This window comes from Pan paniscus, chromosome 10 (assembly GCF_029289425.2).
Source record: "Pan paniscus chromosome 10, NHGRI_mPanPan1-v2.0_pri, whole genome shotgun sequence".
NCBI lineage: Eukaryota > Metazoa > Chordata > Mammalia > Primates > Hominidae > Pan > Pan paniscus.
The window spans coordinates 45461144-45475019 of NC_073259.2; the positions used below are offsets into that span (position 1 = coordinate 45461144).

At 42.4% G+C, this 13876-nt stretch overlaps 1 protein-coding gene across 3 annotated transcripts in view; it reads left to right on the forward strand.

Moving 5' to 3' along the window:
* Positions 1–183: 183 nt before the first annotated feature.
* Positions 184–13876, forward strand: part of CCNT1 (cyclin T1) — a 30356-nt gene continuing 16663 nt past the window's right edge. Inside the window, exons 1-3 of one of the 3 annotated variants that reach the window (XR_010108931.1) lie at positions 184–2143; positions 4139–4220; positions 12792–12920. Coding sequence is in view for 2 of the 3 variants with exons in the window: in XM_003825803.5 (XP_003825851.3) it covers positions 1986–2143; positions 4139–4220; positions 12792–12920 (369 nt within the window). In the remaining variant the exon portion in view is untranslated. Of the gene's footprint in view, positions 2144–2232; positions 2373–4138; positions 4221–12791; positions 12921–13876 lie in introns of those variants that run through there. The other 2 variants (XM_003825803.5, XM_034935956.3) reach the window with 2 other exon arrangements.

Here is a 13876-nt window from a genome sequence, read left to right on the forward strand (position 1 = left end):
AAACTGAATATGGTTCCAGAAAAGCAGGAATACAGCTTGCGTGAATGGAAAGATCAATGGAATTAGATTTAAGATCTACACTTATTAGTGGTGTAGTGAGGGCAAACTCCCAGAGCCTCAGTTTCTGTATTGTGGGTGTTTTGCACATTTATCTGACAAAGATTTATGGACTATTTACTAGGGCCAGGGCTTTACTAGGTAAGTGCCATACAAAAATGAAGGCATTGCTCTTGCCTTCAATTTCAATACAATGTAACAAATATTATAACAATAAGGGCTACTGAATATTTTCTAAGTACTAGGTACTATTATAAATACTTTTTACTCATTAAATCTTTACTCCCTTTCACGATCTAAAACATAGGTATTATCACAGAAAAGAGGCATAGAGAAGTTAACTATCTTGCCCAGCACCAAACAGTTATCAGAGGCTGGAGCTGGGATATATCTTTTTTTTTTTTTTTTGAGAAGGAGTCTCGCAATGTTGCCCAGGCTGGAGTGCAGTGGCGCGATTTCGGCCCACTGCAACTTCTGCCTCCCGGGTTCAAATGATTCTCCTGCCTCAGCCTCCCAAGTAGCTGGGAGTACAGGCGTGCACCACCACGCCTGGCTAATTTTTGTATTTTCAGTAGAGATGAGGTTTCACCATGTTGGCCAGGCTGGTCTCAAACTCCTGACTTCAGGTGATCCACCCACCTTGGCCTCCCAAAGTGCTGGGATTATAGGCGTAAGCCACCGCGCCCGGCAAAGGAGCTGGGAAATATCTTGACAGAGGGCAAGAACTTGCTAATCTGTGCAAGTGAGGGGTAGTGGTGGAGGCTTTCCACACTCAAGGGGCAGTTTTAGTTCACCCATTCGCAAACGTACTTAAAAATTACCTCTTAGAGTTGTGCTGAATAAATGAAACAGTATATTTAAGTCAGTATTGTGCCCGGGACATGTAAGCTCTTAATTAATGTTATTAATTTCATTTTATTCCTTTAAGTTGGATCACTGGCGAACAACGTGAGAATGTTTTCATGCCTTTGGCTACACATTAAAGCTACCTCTCCAAATGGGTTGTCGCATTTTACATTGCTACCAACAATGTAACAGCCTTCTAGTTGCTTTATGCTCCGATATACGAAAGAGCCCCACCATTTGATTCTGTTTTTCAGTTTCTGACAGCCTCACCTACTTTCTCTTTCAAGTTCATCTGCCACATTTTTACTTATTTTATTTTATTTTTTTGAGACGGAGTCTCGCTTTCTCACCCAGGCTGGAGGCTGGGGTGCAGTGGCGTGATCTCGGCTCACTGCGACCTCCGCCTCCCGGGTTCAAGCGATTCTCCTGCCTCAGCTTCCCGAGTAGCTGGGACTACAGGCGCGCGCCACCACGCCGGCTAATTTTGTATTTTTAGTAGAGACGGGGGTTTCACCATATTGGCCAGGCTGGTCTCGAACTCCTGACCTCGTGATCCGCCCGCTCCGGGCTCCCAAAGTGCTGGGATTACAGGCGTGAACCACCGCGCCCGGCCCATCTGCCCCATTTTACATCACCACTGCCGTCACAAACAAAGTTCTCGTAAGAACCGCCAAGCGGCGCGTGGGCGGCCGCCTCATCCCACTACAATTGCGGCCTCGCAGCCTGACCCGGGGCGCCAACGCTCAATCCGGTTCTCGCGGGAAGATACACGGTTTTTAAGCGAGAACTTCTAACCCCACTCCACCGCCCAACGGTCACGTGACGCGCCTGCGTCCTCGCCTCAAGGTTTTTTCTGGTCGCATATTGGCTGTTAACCCGGCTACGGGGTGTAGCGAGGTGCATTCCGGAAGTAGGTCCTTTGACTTTTGCTTCCTCTACGGAGGCAAGTAACAACCCGGCGGTCGACGCTTAGCGGAAGTTCGTCAAGTCGCAGTTGCCCCCGCACAGCGGATGTGGGTCGCCTCTTAGGTGACGCTGGGAAGTGCCTGCAGCCTTCGCCGCTGCCTTCTGGTTGAAGCACTATGGAGGGAGAGAGGAAGAACAACAAACGGTGGTATTTCACTCGAGAACAGCTGGAAAATAGCCCATCCCGTCGTTTTGGCGTGGACCCAGATAAAGAACTTTCTTATCGCCAGCAGGCGGCCAATCTGCTTCAGGACATGGGGCAGCGTCTTAACGTGTATCCTTGTGGCCTAGGCCTTCGGCCTTGGAGTTGGTCCCGCCATGCTCTGGCGTCCAGGTCTCAGGCTCTTGGGGGGGACGAAAGTGGGGAAGAAGGTGGGCAGAAGCTGGATGTCTAGTTGGGAGAGCCCACGATGGGGCGGGCTGAAACTCAGTTCGCGCTAGGGAAGCGAGGCAGAGTTGATTTCCCGCTCGCTCACCCGTGCCGCCAACCTTGCTGGGAATTCGTATCCTTCCCGGCTTTGTGTTTTAACCAGCCCTTCCAACTCTGTCTTCATTGTGTTCTGATCTGCTCTGGTGACGTTAAGATTCCCATTTTCCGCTGTGCCCTAGGGGTCTAGGTCTGGCAGAGGTTTCTCTGTTGACGGCTGCCTCCCAAACCTAGTGTGTAAATTTCGAGAAATTCAGTACCTGAAAGTGTTATAAAGGGTGGACTAGAATTAATGCCTCAGCCTTGGTCCAAAATCCATTCCTCATCTACTAGTTGTTTAAGTGACCTCTCAAATTTTTGGCCGTCTTGTCTATAAAATGGGATAATACCTCTTGTGTTTGATTCTGTGTCCAGCACAGTGCTTTGCATTCAGATGCTCAATTAGTAGCTACTGTTTTATAGAATTTCAGAGGAAAGATGTTAGTTTACGTTTGTAGGGGATACCCACGAATCTAATGTTTTAAATAGTTTACAAAATACTGGGTCCTTAAGTTACTTAGAGTGATGGTATGTATTTCATTTTCTATTTCAAAAATGAGGTAGCGGCTGGGTGCGGTGGCTCACGCCTGTAATCTCTGCGCTTTGGGAGGCCGAGGCGGGTGGATCACCTGAGGTCAGGAGTTCGAGACCAGCCTGGCCAACATGATTAAACCCCTGTCTCTACTAAAAATACAAAAAATTACCCCGGCGTAGTGGCGGGCAGCTGTAATCCCAGCTAGTCAGGAGGCCGATGCAGGAAAATCGCTTGAACCCGGGAGGCGGAGGTTGAGTTAGCCGAGATGGCGCCACTGCACTCCAGCTTGGGCAACAATAGTGAAACTCCGTCTCAGAAAAAAAAAATTAAAAAAAAAAATGAGGTAACCTCTCCCACATATTTTTGTTTGTCAGGAAATACACTTATTTTGTGGTGGAGAAAACTAGTATAGTTTTAAATTTCTTTCCACTCTGCGTGTGAAAATTTTCTTGGGTGCAGCTTCTATTTAAATGTGTGGCTGACAGTAATGTGTATATCTTAAGGGTGTGTTCATCTCAAAATGGGTGTCTGTTTTATCGCCAGTTTGTTTCCTGCTGATGTCCAGGTTTGTTTCCTAAGCATCCTGTCAGTATGGAGTTAAATCTTTTTGTTCGAAATTCTATTTCAGTGTATCCTTAAAATGCTTTCCTTTTTGTATGTGTGTTGTCATTAAGGTTGTCAGCCAGGCGCGGTGGCTCGCGCCTGTAATACCAGCACTTTCGGAGGCCAAGGCAGGTCGATCAGTTGAGGCCAGGAGTTCAAAACCAGCCTGGCCAACATGGTGAAACCATGTCTCTACTAAAAATACAAAAAGTAGCCAGGTCTGTTGGTGGGCGCCTGTAATCTCAGCTACTGGGGAAGCTGAGGCAGGAGAATCGCTTGAATTTGGGAGGTAGAGGTTTCAGTGGGCCAAGATGGTGCCACTGCACTCCAGTGTGGGCGACAGAGTGTGAGCCACCGCGCCTGGCCGCCTTATATAGTTTTAAAAAAAATCTGTCTAGATTCATACATCCTGAGATGTTTGTTTATTCATTCAGTACATTTATATTAAATATTTGTTATGTGTAAGGCATTATGCTAAGTGTCAATTGGTGATTAATAATTTGGTGAAAGAAAACAGACATATTCTTTGATTTGGAGAGATAAGTATGATTTTCATTTAGTAGTATATACTTGCTTGGCCATTTCATCCTTTTGGGAGGGAGGGAGAGGTTATCTTTTCCAGAATTATACCTGCCTGTTTTTGGATCTTAACTTGAACACTTCAGCTCACAATTGACTATCAACACTGCTATAGTATACATGCATCGATTCTACATGATTCAGTCCTTCACACAGTTCCCTGGAAATGTAAGTATAATTTTTTTATATGATATAATCCTTTTGTGATTGATTCCACCTACCTATTCCATTTGTGGTTGGTCTTTGCTGCTGAACTGTAACTTGAACTTTAGAATTTAGGGTTGATCACTTCCATTATGTGCTGTGTTGCTGTTCTGAATCCAGCTTTTCAGTTTTCCTGTTAAGTGTCTACTTGTCTAGTGGATTTAGTACATCCATGTCGATTCTCTAAAGAAGTAGATTAGGCCGGGTGCAGTGGCTCACAACTGTAATCCCAGCACTTTGAGAGACTGAGATGGGAGGATCACTTGAGCCCAGGAGTTCAAAACCAGCCTGGGCAACATAATGAGACCTCATTTCTATAAAATATCAAAAACAAAAACAAAAAGCAAGTAGCTGGGTGTTGTGGTATGCATCTGTGGTCTCAGCTACTCCAGAAGCTGGCAAGAGGATTGCTTGAACTCAGGGAGTTGAGGATGCAGTGAGCCAAGATTGAGTCGCTTCACTCCAGCCTGGGCATCAGAGTGAGACCCTGTCTTCAAAAAAACCCCCAAAAAACAGATTATCAGACATCTAAAGTCAACATTTTGGGGTTGGAGGAGTAACATTAAAGGGGAAATCATGTGGAATTTAGGTATAGCTTTCTTTTTCTTGCTGGGGTAGGGAGACAGGCAGGGTCTTGCCCTGTTGTCCATGGTGGAATGCAGTGATTTGATTATGGCTCATTGCAGCCTTAACCTTCTGGGCTCAAGCAGTCCTCCTGCCGTAGCCTCCCAAGTAACTGGGACCACAGGCCTGCCAACATATCTGGTAATTAAAAAAATTTTTTTTGTGAAGATGGGGTCTCCCTTTGTTGCCCAGCCTGGTCTCAAACTCGAGGGTTCAAGGGATCCTTCTGCCTCCGCCTTCTAAAATGTTGGGATTACAGGCATGAGCCACCATTCCTGGCATTAATTTTGAAGTAGTTTATAAAAATAAAATATGGTCACAGCAAAAGAAGTAAATGTAAGTTACTTAGATTTTCCAAAAGCCTTTGATAAAATTCCAGTCAGCAGTTGGAGGGGAAAGCATATTATGTAATAATAACTGGGAAAATGACTTTTAAGAACATGAAAAATAGGCTATGCATGGTGGCTCATTCTTATGTATAATCACAGCACCTTGGGAAGTTCAGGTGGGAGGACTGATTGAGCCCAGGAGTTGGAGACCAGCCTGGGCAACACGGTCAGACCCCGTTTCTACAAAAAAAAAAAAAAAAAGGTAAAAAAAATTTTACAAAGAACAGGAAGAATAAAATTATACTAATAAAGAATTTTTTTTTTTGTACAGAATTATAAATAGTGATCTTTTCAGTGTAGCTATTTGAAATGGTCCTATTTAACATTATTATAAATGACTTGGAATTGAATGCATAGTGATATCCCAGTTCTAGGAAGGACTGTATTTACTTAATAAAACGCCAAGGTAATAGGGATAAACTTGATGAGTACTTCATATGGATTGATTTTTTTTTTTTTTTTTGAGATGGAGTTTCGCTCTTGTTGCCCAGGATGGAGTGCAATGGCACGATCTTGGCTTGTTGCAACCTCCGCCTCGCAGATTCAAGCAATCCTCTTTCCTTAGCCTCCCAAGTAGCTGGGATTACATGCATGTGCCACCACACCTGGCTAATTTTTGTATTTTTAGTAGAGACGAGGTTTCACCACGTTGGCCAGGCTGGTTTTGAACTCCTGACCTCAGGTGATCTGCCCGCCTCAGCCTCCCAAAGTGTTGGGATTACAGGTGTGAGCCACCGCACCGGCTGTATACTTCAAATGGATTTGTGAGTCGAGTATTTCACTGCTTTTTTTTTTTTTTTTTTTTTTTTTTTTTTTAAGAAAAAGGTTATCCTGCTGGGCACGGTGGCTTAAGCCTATAATCCCACAACTTTAGGAGGCTGAGGCGGGCGGATCACCTGAGGTCGGGAGTTTGAGACCAACATGGAGAAACCCCATCTCTACTAATACAAAAATTAGCCAGGCGTGGTGTTTCATGCCTGTAATCCCAGCTACTCAGGAGGCTGAGGAAATCACTTGAACTGGGGAGGCCGAGGTTGTGGTGAGCCGAGATCGCTATTGCACTTCAGCCTAGGCAACAAGAGCGAAACTCCGTCTCAAAAAGAAAAAGGTTATGCCTTTGAGGATGCTTATTTCGTATCCTTAGAATGGTGGGTTTTCAGATTTATTATTACTTTTTTAATGCTGTAGAAAGAGAGTTTATGAAGCTAGACATAGCTCCTGAAATGTAAGAAACTGGCAGAAACAGTATTGGGAGTAACTGCACAGGAAACTTTTTGGATTTGTGAATTAAGATTTTTGTGGGCCAGGTGCCGTGGCTCAACACCTGTAATCCCAGCACTTTGGGAGGCCGAGATGGGCAGATCACGAGGTCAGCAGATCAAGACCATCCTGGCTAACATGGTGAAACCCTGTCTCTACTAAAAATACAAAAAAAATTAGCCGGGCATGGCGGTGGGCGCCTGTAGTCCCAGCTACTTGGGAGGCTGAGACAGGAGAATGGCATGAACCCAGGAGGTGGAGCTTGCAGTGAGCCAAGATCGTGCCACTGCACTCCAGCCTGGGCGACAGAATGAGACTCTGTCTCAAAACAAAAAGAAAAAGATTTTTGCTGATGGTCCACCCAGGTTGGCTTTCTTCTGCCCTTAGCCCCTGTACCTCTAGTCATGCCCTGGAGCCTTGCTCTGGCTCTGATTGCAAGGAGTATACCCTTCTTATTAAAAGAGAGAGAAGCCTGTTAGCATTTAACGAGGCTATCTGATAGCACCAGAATAGAAGGTAGTGAGTAGTTAAAAAGTGAAATTTGAAGAGGAAATTCCTAGCCGTTTTGCCAGTTCTGAAGGTTTTCTATAATTCTTCCCTTTTATTATGATAAAGACGAAATTTGGGGTGAAGTAAATCTCAAATCAAAAAAAAATCTCAAATCAGTTTGTCCACTCTTCATGTATAGGTTAATATATATTTTCCCCTCCTTTTAACTTTTATTTATTTATATATTTATTTATTTATTTTTGAGATGGAGTCTCACTCTGTCACCCAGGCTGGAATGCAATGGCGCCATCTCAGCTCACTGCAACCTCCACCTCCCAGGTTCAAGCGATTCTCCTGTCTCAACCTCCCAAGTAGCTGGGACTACAGGCACCCGCCACCACACCCAGCTAATTTTTGTATTTTTAGTATAGACAGGGTTTCACTATGTTGGCCAGGCTTGGCTTCAACTGTTGACCTTATGATCTGCCCGCCTCATCCTTCCAGAGTGCTGGGATTACAGGTGTGAGCCACCGCGCCCAGCCTTATCTTTTAAGTTATATCTTTTTTTATTTTTTTGAGACCTGGAATCTCTCTCTTTCCCCCAGGCTGGAGTGCAGTGGTTGCGCGATCTCAGCTCACTGCAACCTCTGCCTCCTGGGTTCCAGCAATTCTCCTGTCTCAGCCTCCTGAGTAGCTGGGATTACAGGCGCTTGCCACCACACCCAGCTGATTTTTGTATTTTTAGTAGAGACGGGGTTTCACCATCTTGGCCAGCCTGGTCTTGAATTCCTGACCTCACGATCCACCCGCCTCGGCCTACCAAGTGCTGGAATTATAGCCATGAGCCACTGTGCCAGGCCATATCTTTTTATTTCTTATCTGTTAAGCTTAACAAGGACAGAGATTCCCTTTTCTGTATATTCTCTAAAGCAGTTTCAGTAAACTTATTGAATGAATGGATGATCTGGTAGTTATCCAATATAGAGATATTCTTTCAAACATTTTTATATATATTTATTTTTTAGAGACGGGAGATCTCGCTCTGTTGCCCAGGCTGGTCTCAAACTCCTGGCCTCAAGCTGTCTTCCCACCTCAGGCTCCCAAAGTGCTGGGATTGCAGGCATGGGCCACTGCACCTGGCTAGTATAGGGATATTCTTTTGGATGTCATGACCTTTTTCAAAATCCACTGATTAATTTGAAGTTGTTGATCCTTTTTAGAGGATTGATTTTAGGCACATTTTGGAATCAACAGATTCCAGATTTAATATCACCTTTTAACATGCTAATTCTAAGTTTAGCTGTGATGAATCCAAATTTAAATGTGAGAGGACTTAATACATTAAGTGTGGCCTAATAATCAATGTGGCATTGATATGTTATATATCCTGTCAAGTCCTCAGGCATTTTTGTATGTGTGTGTGTGTTTTTCTTATTACAAAGGTATTAGAGGCTGGGCGTGGTGACTCAGGCCTGTAATCCTAGCACTTTGGGAGGCCGAGTTGGGTGGATCATTTGAGGTCAGGAGTTCGAAACCATCCTGGCCAACATGGTGAAACCCCGTCTCTATTAAAAACACAAAAATCAGCCGGGCATGATGGCGTGCACCTGTAGTCCCAGCTACTCACTTGGGAGGCTGAGGCAGAATTGCTTGAACCTGGGAGGTGGAGGTTGCAGTGAGCTGAGATCGTGCCGTTGCACTCCAGCTTGGGTGACAGAGTGAGACTCCATCTCAGAAAAAAAAAAAAAAAAGAAACCCAAAGATATTATAATAAATTCCCATGGTAAAAATTAAGACAGTACAGAAATGTATGTGGAAAGTGAAAACTACTCTGTAATCCCACCCAGAGATAACCATTGATAAATGTTTGGTTTATAGTGACCCAGACATTTTTCTGTGCACATAAACTAGCATTGATGTATTTTTATTTAAAAAATCATATCTTCCTATGCTACTGTTGCACAGCTTGCCTTTATCTTGTAACAGTATGTATCGGACATCTTTCCATACTTCCATTTATTATTTTTTGGATTTCTTATTTTAATTTGCCACATGGTATTTGTGTAGTTACTGTAGTTTATTTAACCAGCTTTTTATTGATAGCTATTTGGGTTGTTGTTCTAGTTTATTATATTGTACATTATGTTTCATGGGATTATATTGTACATTATGTTTCATGGGATAGTCTTGTACATATATAGTGCACTTATATAAGCATTTTAATACAAGTTCCTATAGGTGGAATTGCTGTGCCCAGAGTGTACAATGTATAAAAATTTTTGTAGTGTCAGTTTGCCCTACTGAAAGATTATACATTGTTTCCAGCACTGTAGGTGAGGGTCCTTTTCTTTCCACCCTAACAAACAACAAATATTCATTACCTCAAGAAACATTTATCTAGTTCTTTGTTTTTGAAACGGAGTCCCCTCTGTTGCCCAGGAGTGCAGTGGTGCCATAATTTAGTTTAGTTTTATTTTGGTTTTATTAGTTTATGCCATACTTTTAGTTTCTAATAGGCTTAAAACCGTAGTCTTTGACTTGTCCTTTTCCCCTTTGTTCAGTTAGTTATAGTCCCCGCCAACCCCAAGGTAGGTTTTTACTCTGTCACCTAGGCTAGGCTGGAGTGCAGTGGTACAATCATAGCTCACTGCAGCCTCCATGTCCTGGGCTCAAGTGATCCTTCCACCTTACCAAGACTACAGTGCCACCACGCCCAGTGAATTTTCCTTTTGATTTTTTGTAGAGATGAGGTCTTGCTATGTTGCTCAGGCTTGAGCTCAAGGGATCCTCCTGCCTTGGCCTCCCAAAGTGCTAGGATTATAGGCAAGAGTCTGCACCCAGCCTATAAAGTCTTGCTAATTTTATAATGTTACCATTTTTTTCCTCTCCTTATAAATATATACTTTTTAAATTATCAAAAAATTGGAAGAGGACGGACAGGAAATAAAGAGATAATCCTGTTAACATTTTAGAGTATATCCCATTAGAATTTTTTCTTTGTATGCAAGTACATGTACATATATTTAGTGCAGCCCTATTAGTTTTATGAAGTGATGCCTGTGTTTCTTTTTTCCTTTATTTCTACTGCTAGTGTCTAAACTTTTTTTTTTTTTTCTTTTTTTGAGACAGAGTCTCGCTCTGTGGCCCAGGTTGGAGTGCAATGGCGTGATCTTGGCTCACTGCAACCCCCACCTCCTGGGTTCAAGCGATTCTCCTGCCTCAGCCTCCCAAGTAGCTGGGACCAAAGGCATGCGCCACTACTCCTGGCTAATTTTTGTATTTTTAGTAGATATGGGGTTTTACCACGTTGTCCAGGCTGTTCTTGAACTCCTGACCTCAGGTGATCTGCCTGCCTCGGCCTCCCAAAGTGCTGGGATTACAGGCGTGAGCCACCACGCCCGGCCTACTCTAAACTTTTTAAAATTCTTTTTTCTATATTTTAAAATAATTTTTAAAAAACAGAGATAGGGTCTCACCGTGTTGCGCAGGCTGATCTTGAACTTTGGGCTCAAGTGATTCTCCTGCTTTGGCCTCCCAAAGTGCTCTAAACTTTATGTCCTAATGCCTAAATTATTATTTAAGTTAACTTTTATTTTATTTTTTGAGACAGTATTGCTCTGTTGCCCAGGCTGGAGTACAGTGGCATGATCTTGGCTCACTTCAACCCCTGCCTCCTGGGTTCAGGCAATTCTCCCGAGTAGGTGGGACTACCCTACTACAAGACTCCTGAGTGGTGGTGTGTGCCACCACGCCCGGCTAATTTTTGTGTTTTTAGTAGCGATGGGGTTTCACCATGTTGGCCGGGCTGGTCTTGAATTCCTGACTTCAAGTGATCCGCTACCTCGGCCTCCCAAAGTGCTGGGATTACAGGCGTGAGCCACAACACCCAGCCTGAATTAACTTTTAATGTATCCCATCCTTTTCTCCTAGTTTTACCTACCACCAGATTACTCCTTCTAAATATTACTTTGTTTTAAAAATTTATTTTTATTAATTATCATGGGTACATAGTAGTTATATACATTTATCATAAACATTTCTTAAACTATATTTTTCAAAATCTTTAGTGTCACTCTTGTTAAGAATCTTGGCTGGGTGAGGTGACTCACACCTGTAATCCTAGGACTTTGGGAGGCAGAGACAGGAGAATTACTTGAGCCCAGGAGTTTGAGCAGCCTGGACAATGTAGGGAGACCCCATCTCTATTAAAAATAAAAATAAATTAACTGGGTGTGGTGGCGTGTGCCCGTGATCTCAGCTACTTGGAAGGCTGAGATGGGAATATCTCCTGAGCCCAGGAGTTTGAGTGGAACTGTGATTTTGACGCCACTGCACTGCAGCTGGGTGACAGAGTGAGATGCTGTCTCAAAAAAAAAAGAAAAAAGAAAAAAAATCTAGTGTTCCACATCCGATTATCTAATGTATTTAACTACTCAGTTTAGTATTGAAAATGTGCTTTACGCCTAGATCACCATACCTTTGTTCATATCCATTTTTCTCTGATCCTGTTTTGTTTATCCTAAAGTCTGAGGAATATATATGTAGTATGCTTCATATTCATCTGAAACAAATGTGAAGGAAAAGAATCACTATGTTTACTTAAAACCGTTTTTTCTGTATGTGTATGGAGATGGAGTCTCTCTCACTATGTTGCCCAGGCTGGTCTCGGACTCCTGGGCTCAAGTGATCCCCCACCTCTGCTTCCCAAAGTGCTGAGATTATAGGCTGGAACCACTGTGTCTGGCCTAAAAAAATTTTGTTTTAAATTATTTTTGTCTCCTATGGTCTTGTCTGAAATGAATACTATGAGTTGAATTTGTGGAGAAAAACTTACTCTAGAAAAGTATAGCATAGGTGACATCAGGGTTACAAATAAGTATTAGAATATCAGTTCTAGTCAGTAAAATGAAATATATATTTAAATTCTGTAAAATTATTTATGTATTTCTTTGACTCCTGGTGAAATACAGCTCTTAGCATTACTATCTTTGAGTCACTGAAATGTTCTTAATATTCAAGAAAAGTTCTATTTCCTGAAGTTTCCAAGATCACCAGGCTACATTTATGTCATATTGCTCTAATCTTTTATAAAGTTTGTTATCTACTTTTATATTGACTTCAATTTTTCCCTCTTAATGCTTTCTATAAATAATGTCTTGCATATAATGCCATGCTTTGTATTTTTGAAAGGTTTGATATGTATAAGTAATTGAGATATAATTCACGTACAATGAAATTCGTTTGTTTAAATTATATAGTTCACTGGTTTTTAGTATATGCACAAAATTGTGCAACCATCAGCACAGTCTAATTGCAGAACATTTACATCACCCCAGAAAACTCCTCACCTATTAGCAGTTATTCCTATACTCCTCTCCCCCCAGCTCCTGGCAACCACTAAACTTTTTCTCTATATGGATTTGCGTATTCTGGACATTTCAGTTTACTCCTTAAAAAATGTATTGAGTGATTTGATACAAACTTAATAAAGAATCTCATTTTAAATAGAAAACTGTCTGCTTACATCTAGTAGCTTCTCCCATAGACAGCTTTTAATGACAGTTTGTCAAAGAATTGGTATTTGGAAGTGGAGATGGATTAATGGGTAGGAGAGGGGAAGATGGTAGAAGCGGCGGCGGGGGGGAAGGGTAAAGAGGTGACAAAGTTGTGGCAAGCAAATAACTTGATTTGAGACTTAGCTCCTCTTTAGATCTACCTTACTCTATGAATGAATAAATTGATAATAAATATGATTTATTTTCTCTCCATTCAGTCTGTGGCTCCAGCAGCCTTGTTTCTAGCAGCTAAAGTGGAGGAGCAGCCCAAAAAATTGGAACATGTCATCAAGGTAGCACATACTTGTCTCCATCCTCAGGAATCCCTTCCTGATACTAGAAGTGAGGTAGGAGATTAGTTACACATCTGTTTTTCTTAATTTTTTTCCTTTCTTTTTTTTCCCCTACTCCCAAGCATGCCTGGATCTTTATGTATTTCAATGCAACTTAATTTTATAACTTCGATTTATTGAAGTTTAGATTGGGGTTGTTAAAAGAATATTTTAGTGTTTGTGTTTTTCTTAACAGTAAAAAAATCAGGCCAGGTATGGTGGCTCACCATACCTGTAATCCTAGCACTTTGGGAGGGTAAGGTGGGAGAATCACTTTAGGCCAGAAGTTCAAGACCAACCTGGACAACATAGCAAGACCCTGTCTCTATATTTAAAAAAAAGAAAAAAAAAAAAGCCAGATGTGGTGGCTCATGCCTGTAATCCCAGCACTTTGGGAGGCTGAGGCAGGAGAATTGCTTGAGTCCAGTTCGAGACAAGCTCTGGCAACAAAGTAAGACCCCATTTCTACAAAAAAAGAAAAACAACAACAACAAAAACAACTGGGCATGCTGGCTCACATCTTTAGTCCCAGCTACTTGGGAGACTGAGGTGGGAGGGTTGCTTGAGCATGGGATGTTGAGGCTGCAGTGAGCCATGATCACACCACTGCAGGCAACAGTGCCAGGACTCTGTCTGAAAAACAAAACACATACATTTTATGGCGAAAGTTTTGTATTTGTTGCAGTAAAATTTGAAAATACAGAAAAATTCAAGAAGAAAATATCTCTCAGATATATTCTAGACCAATGGTCCCAGACCTTTTTTGGCACCTGGGACTGGTTTCATGGGAGACAGTTTTTACATGGACAGGGGGTGGGGTTGGAGATGGTTTTGGGATGATTCAAGCACATTACGTTTATTGTTCACTTTATTTCTATTATTGTTACATTGTTATACATAATGAAATAATTACGTAACTCACCATAATGTAGAATCAGTGGGAGCCCTGAGCGTCTCTTTTTTTTTTGAGA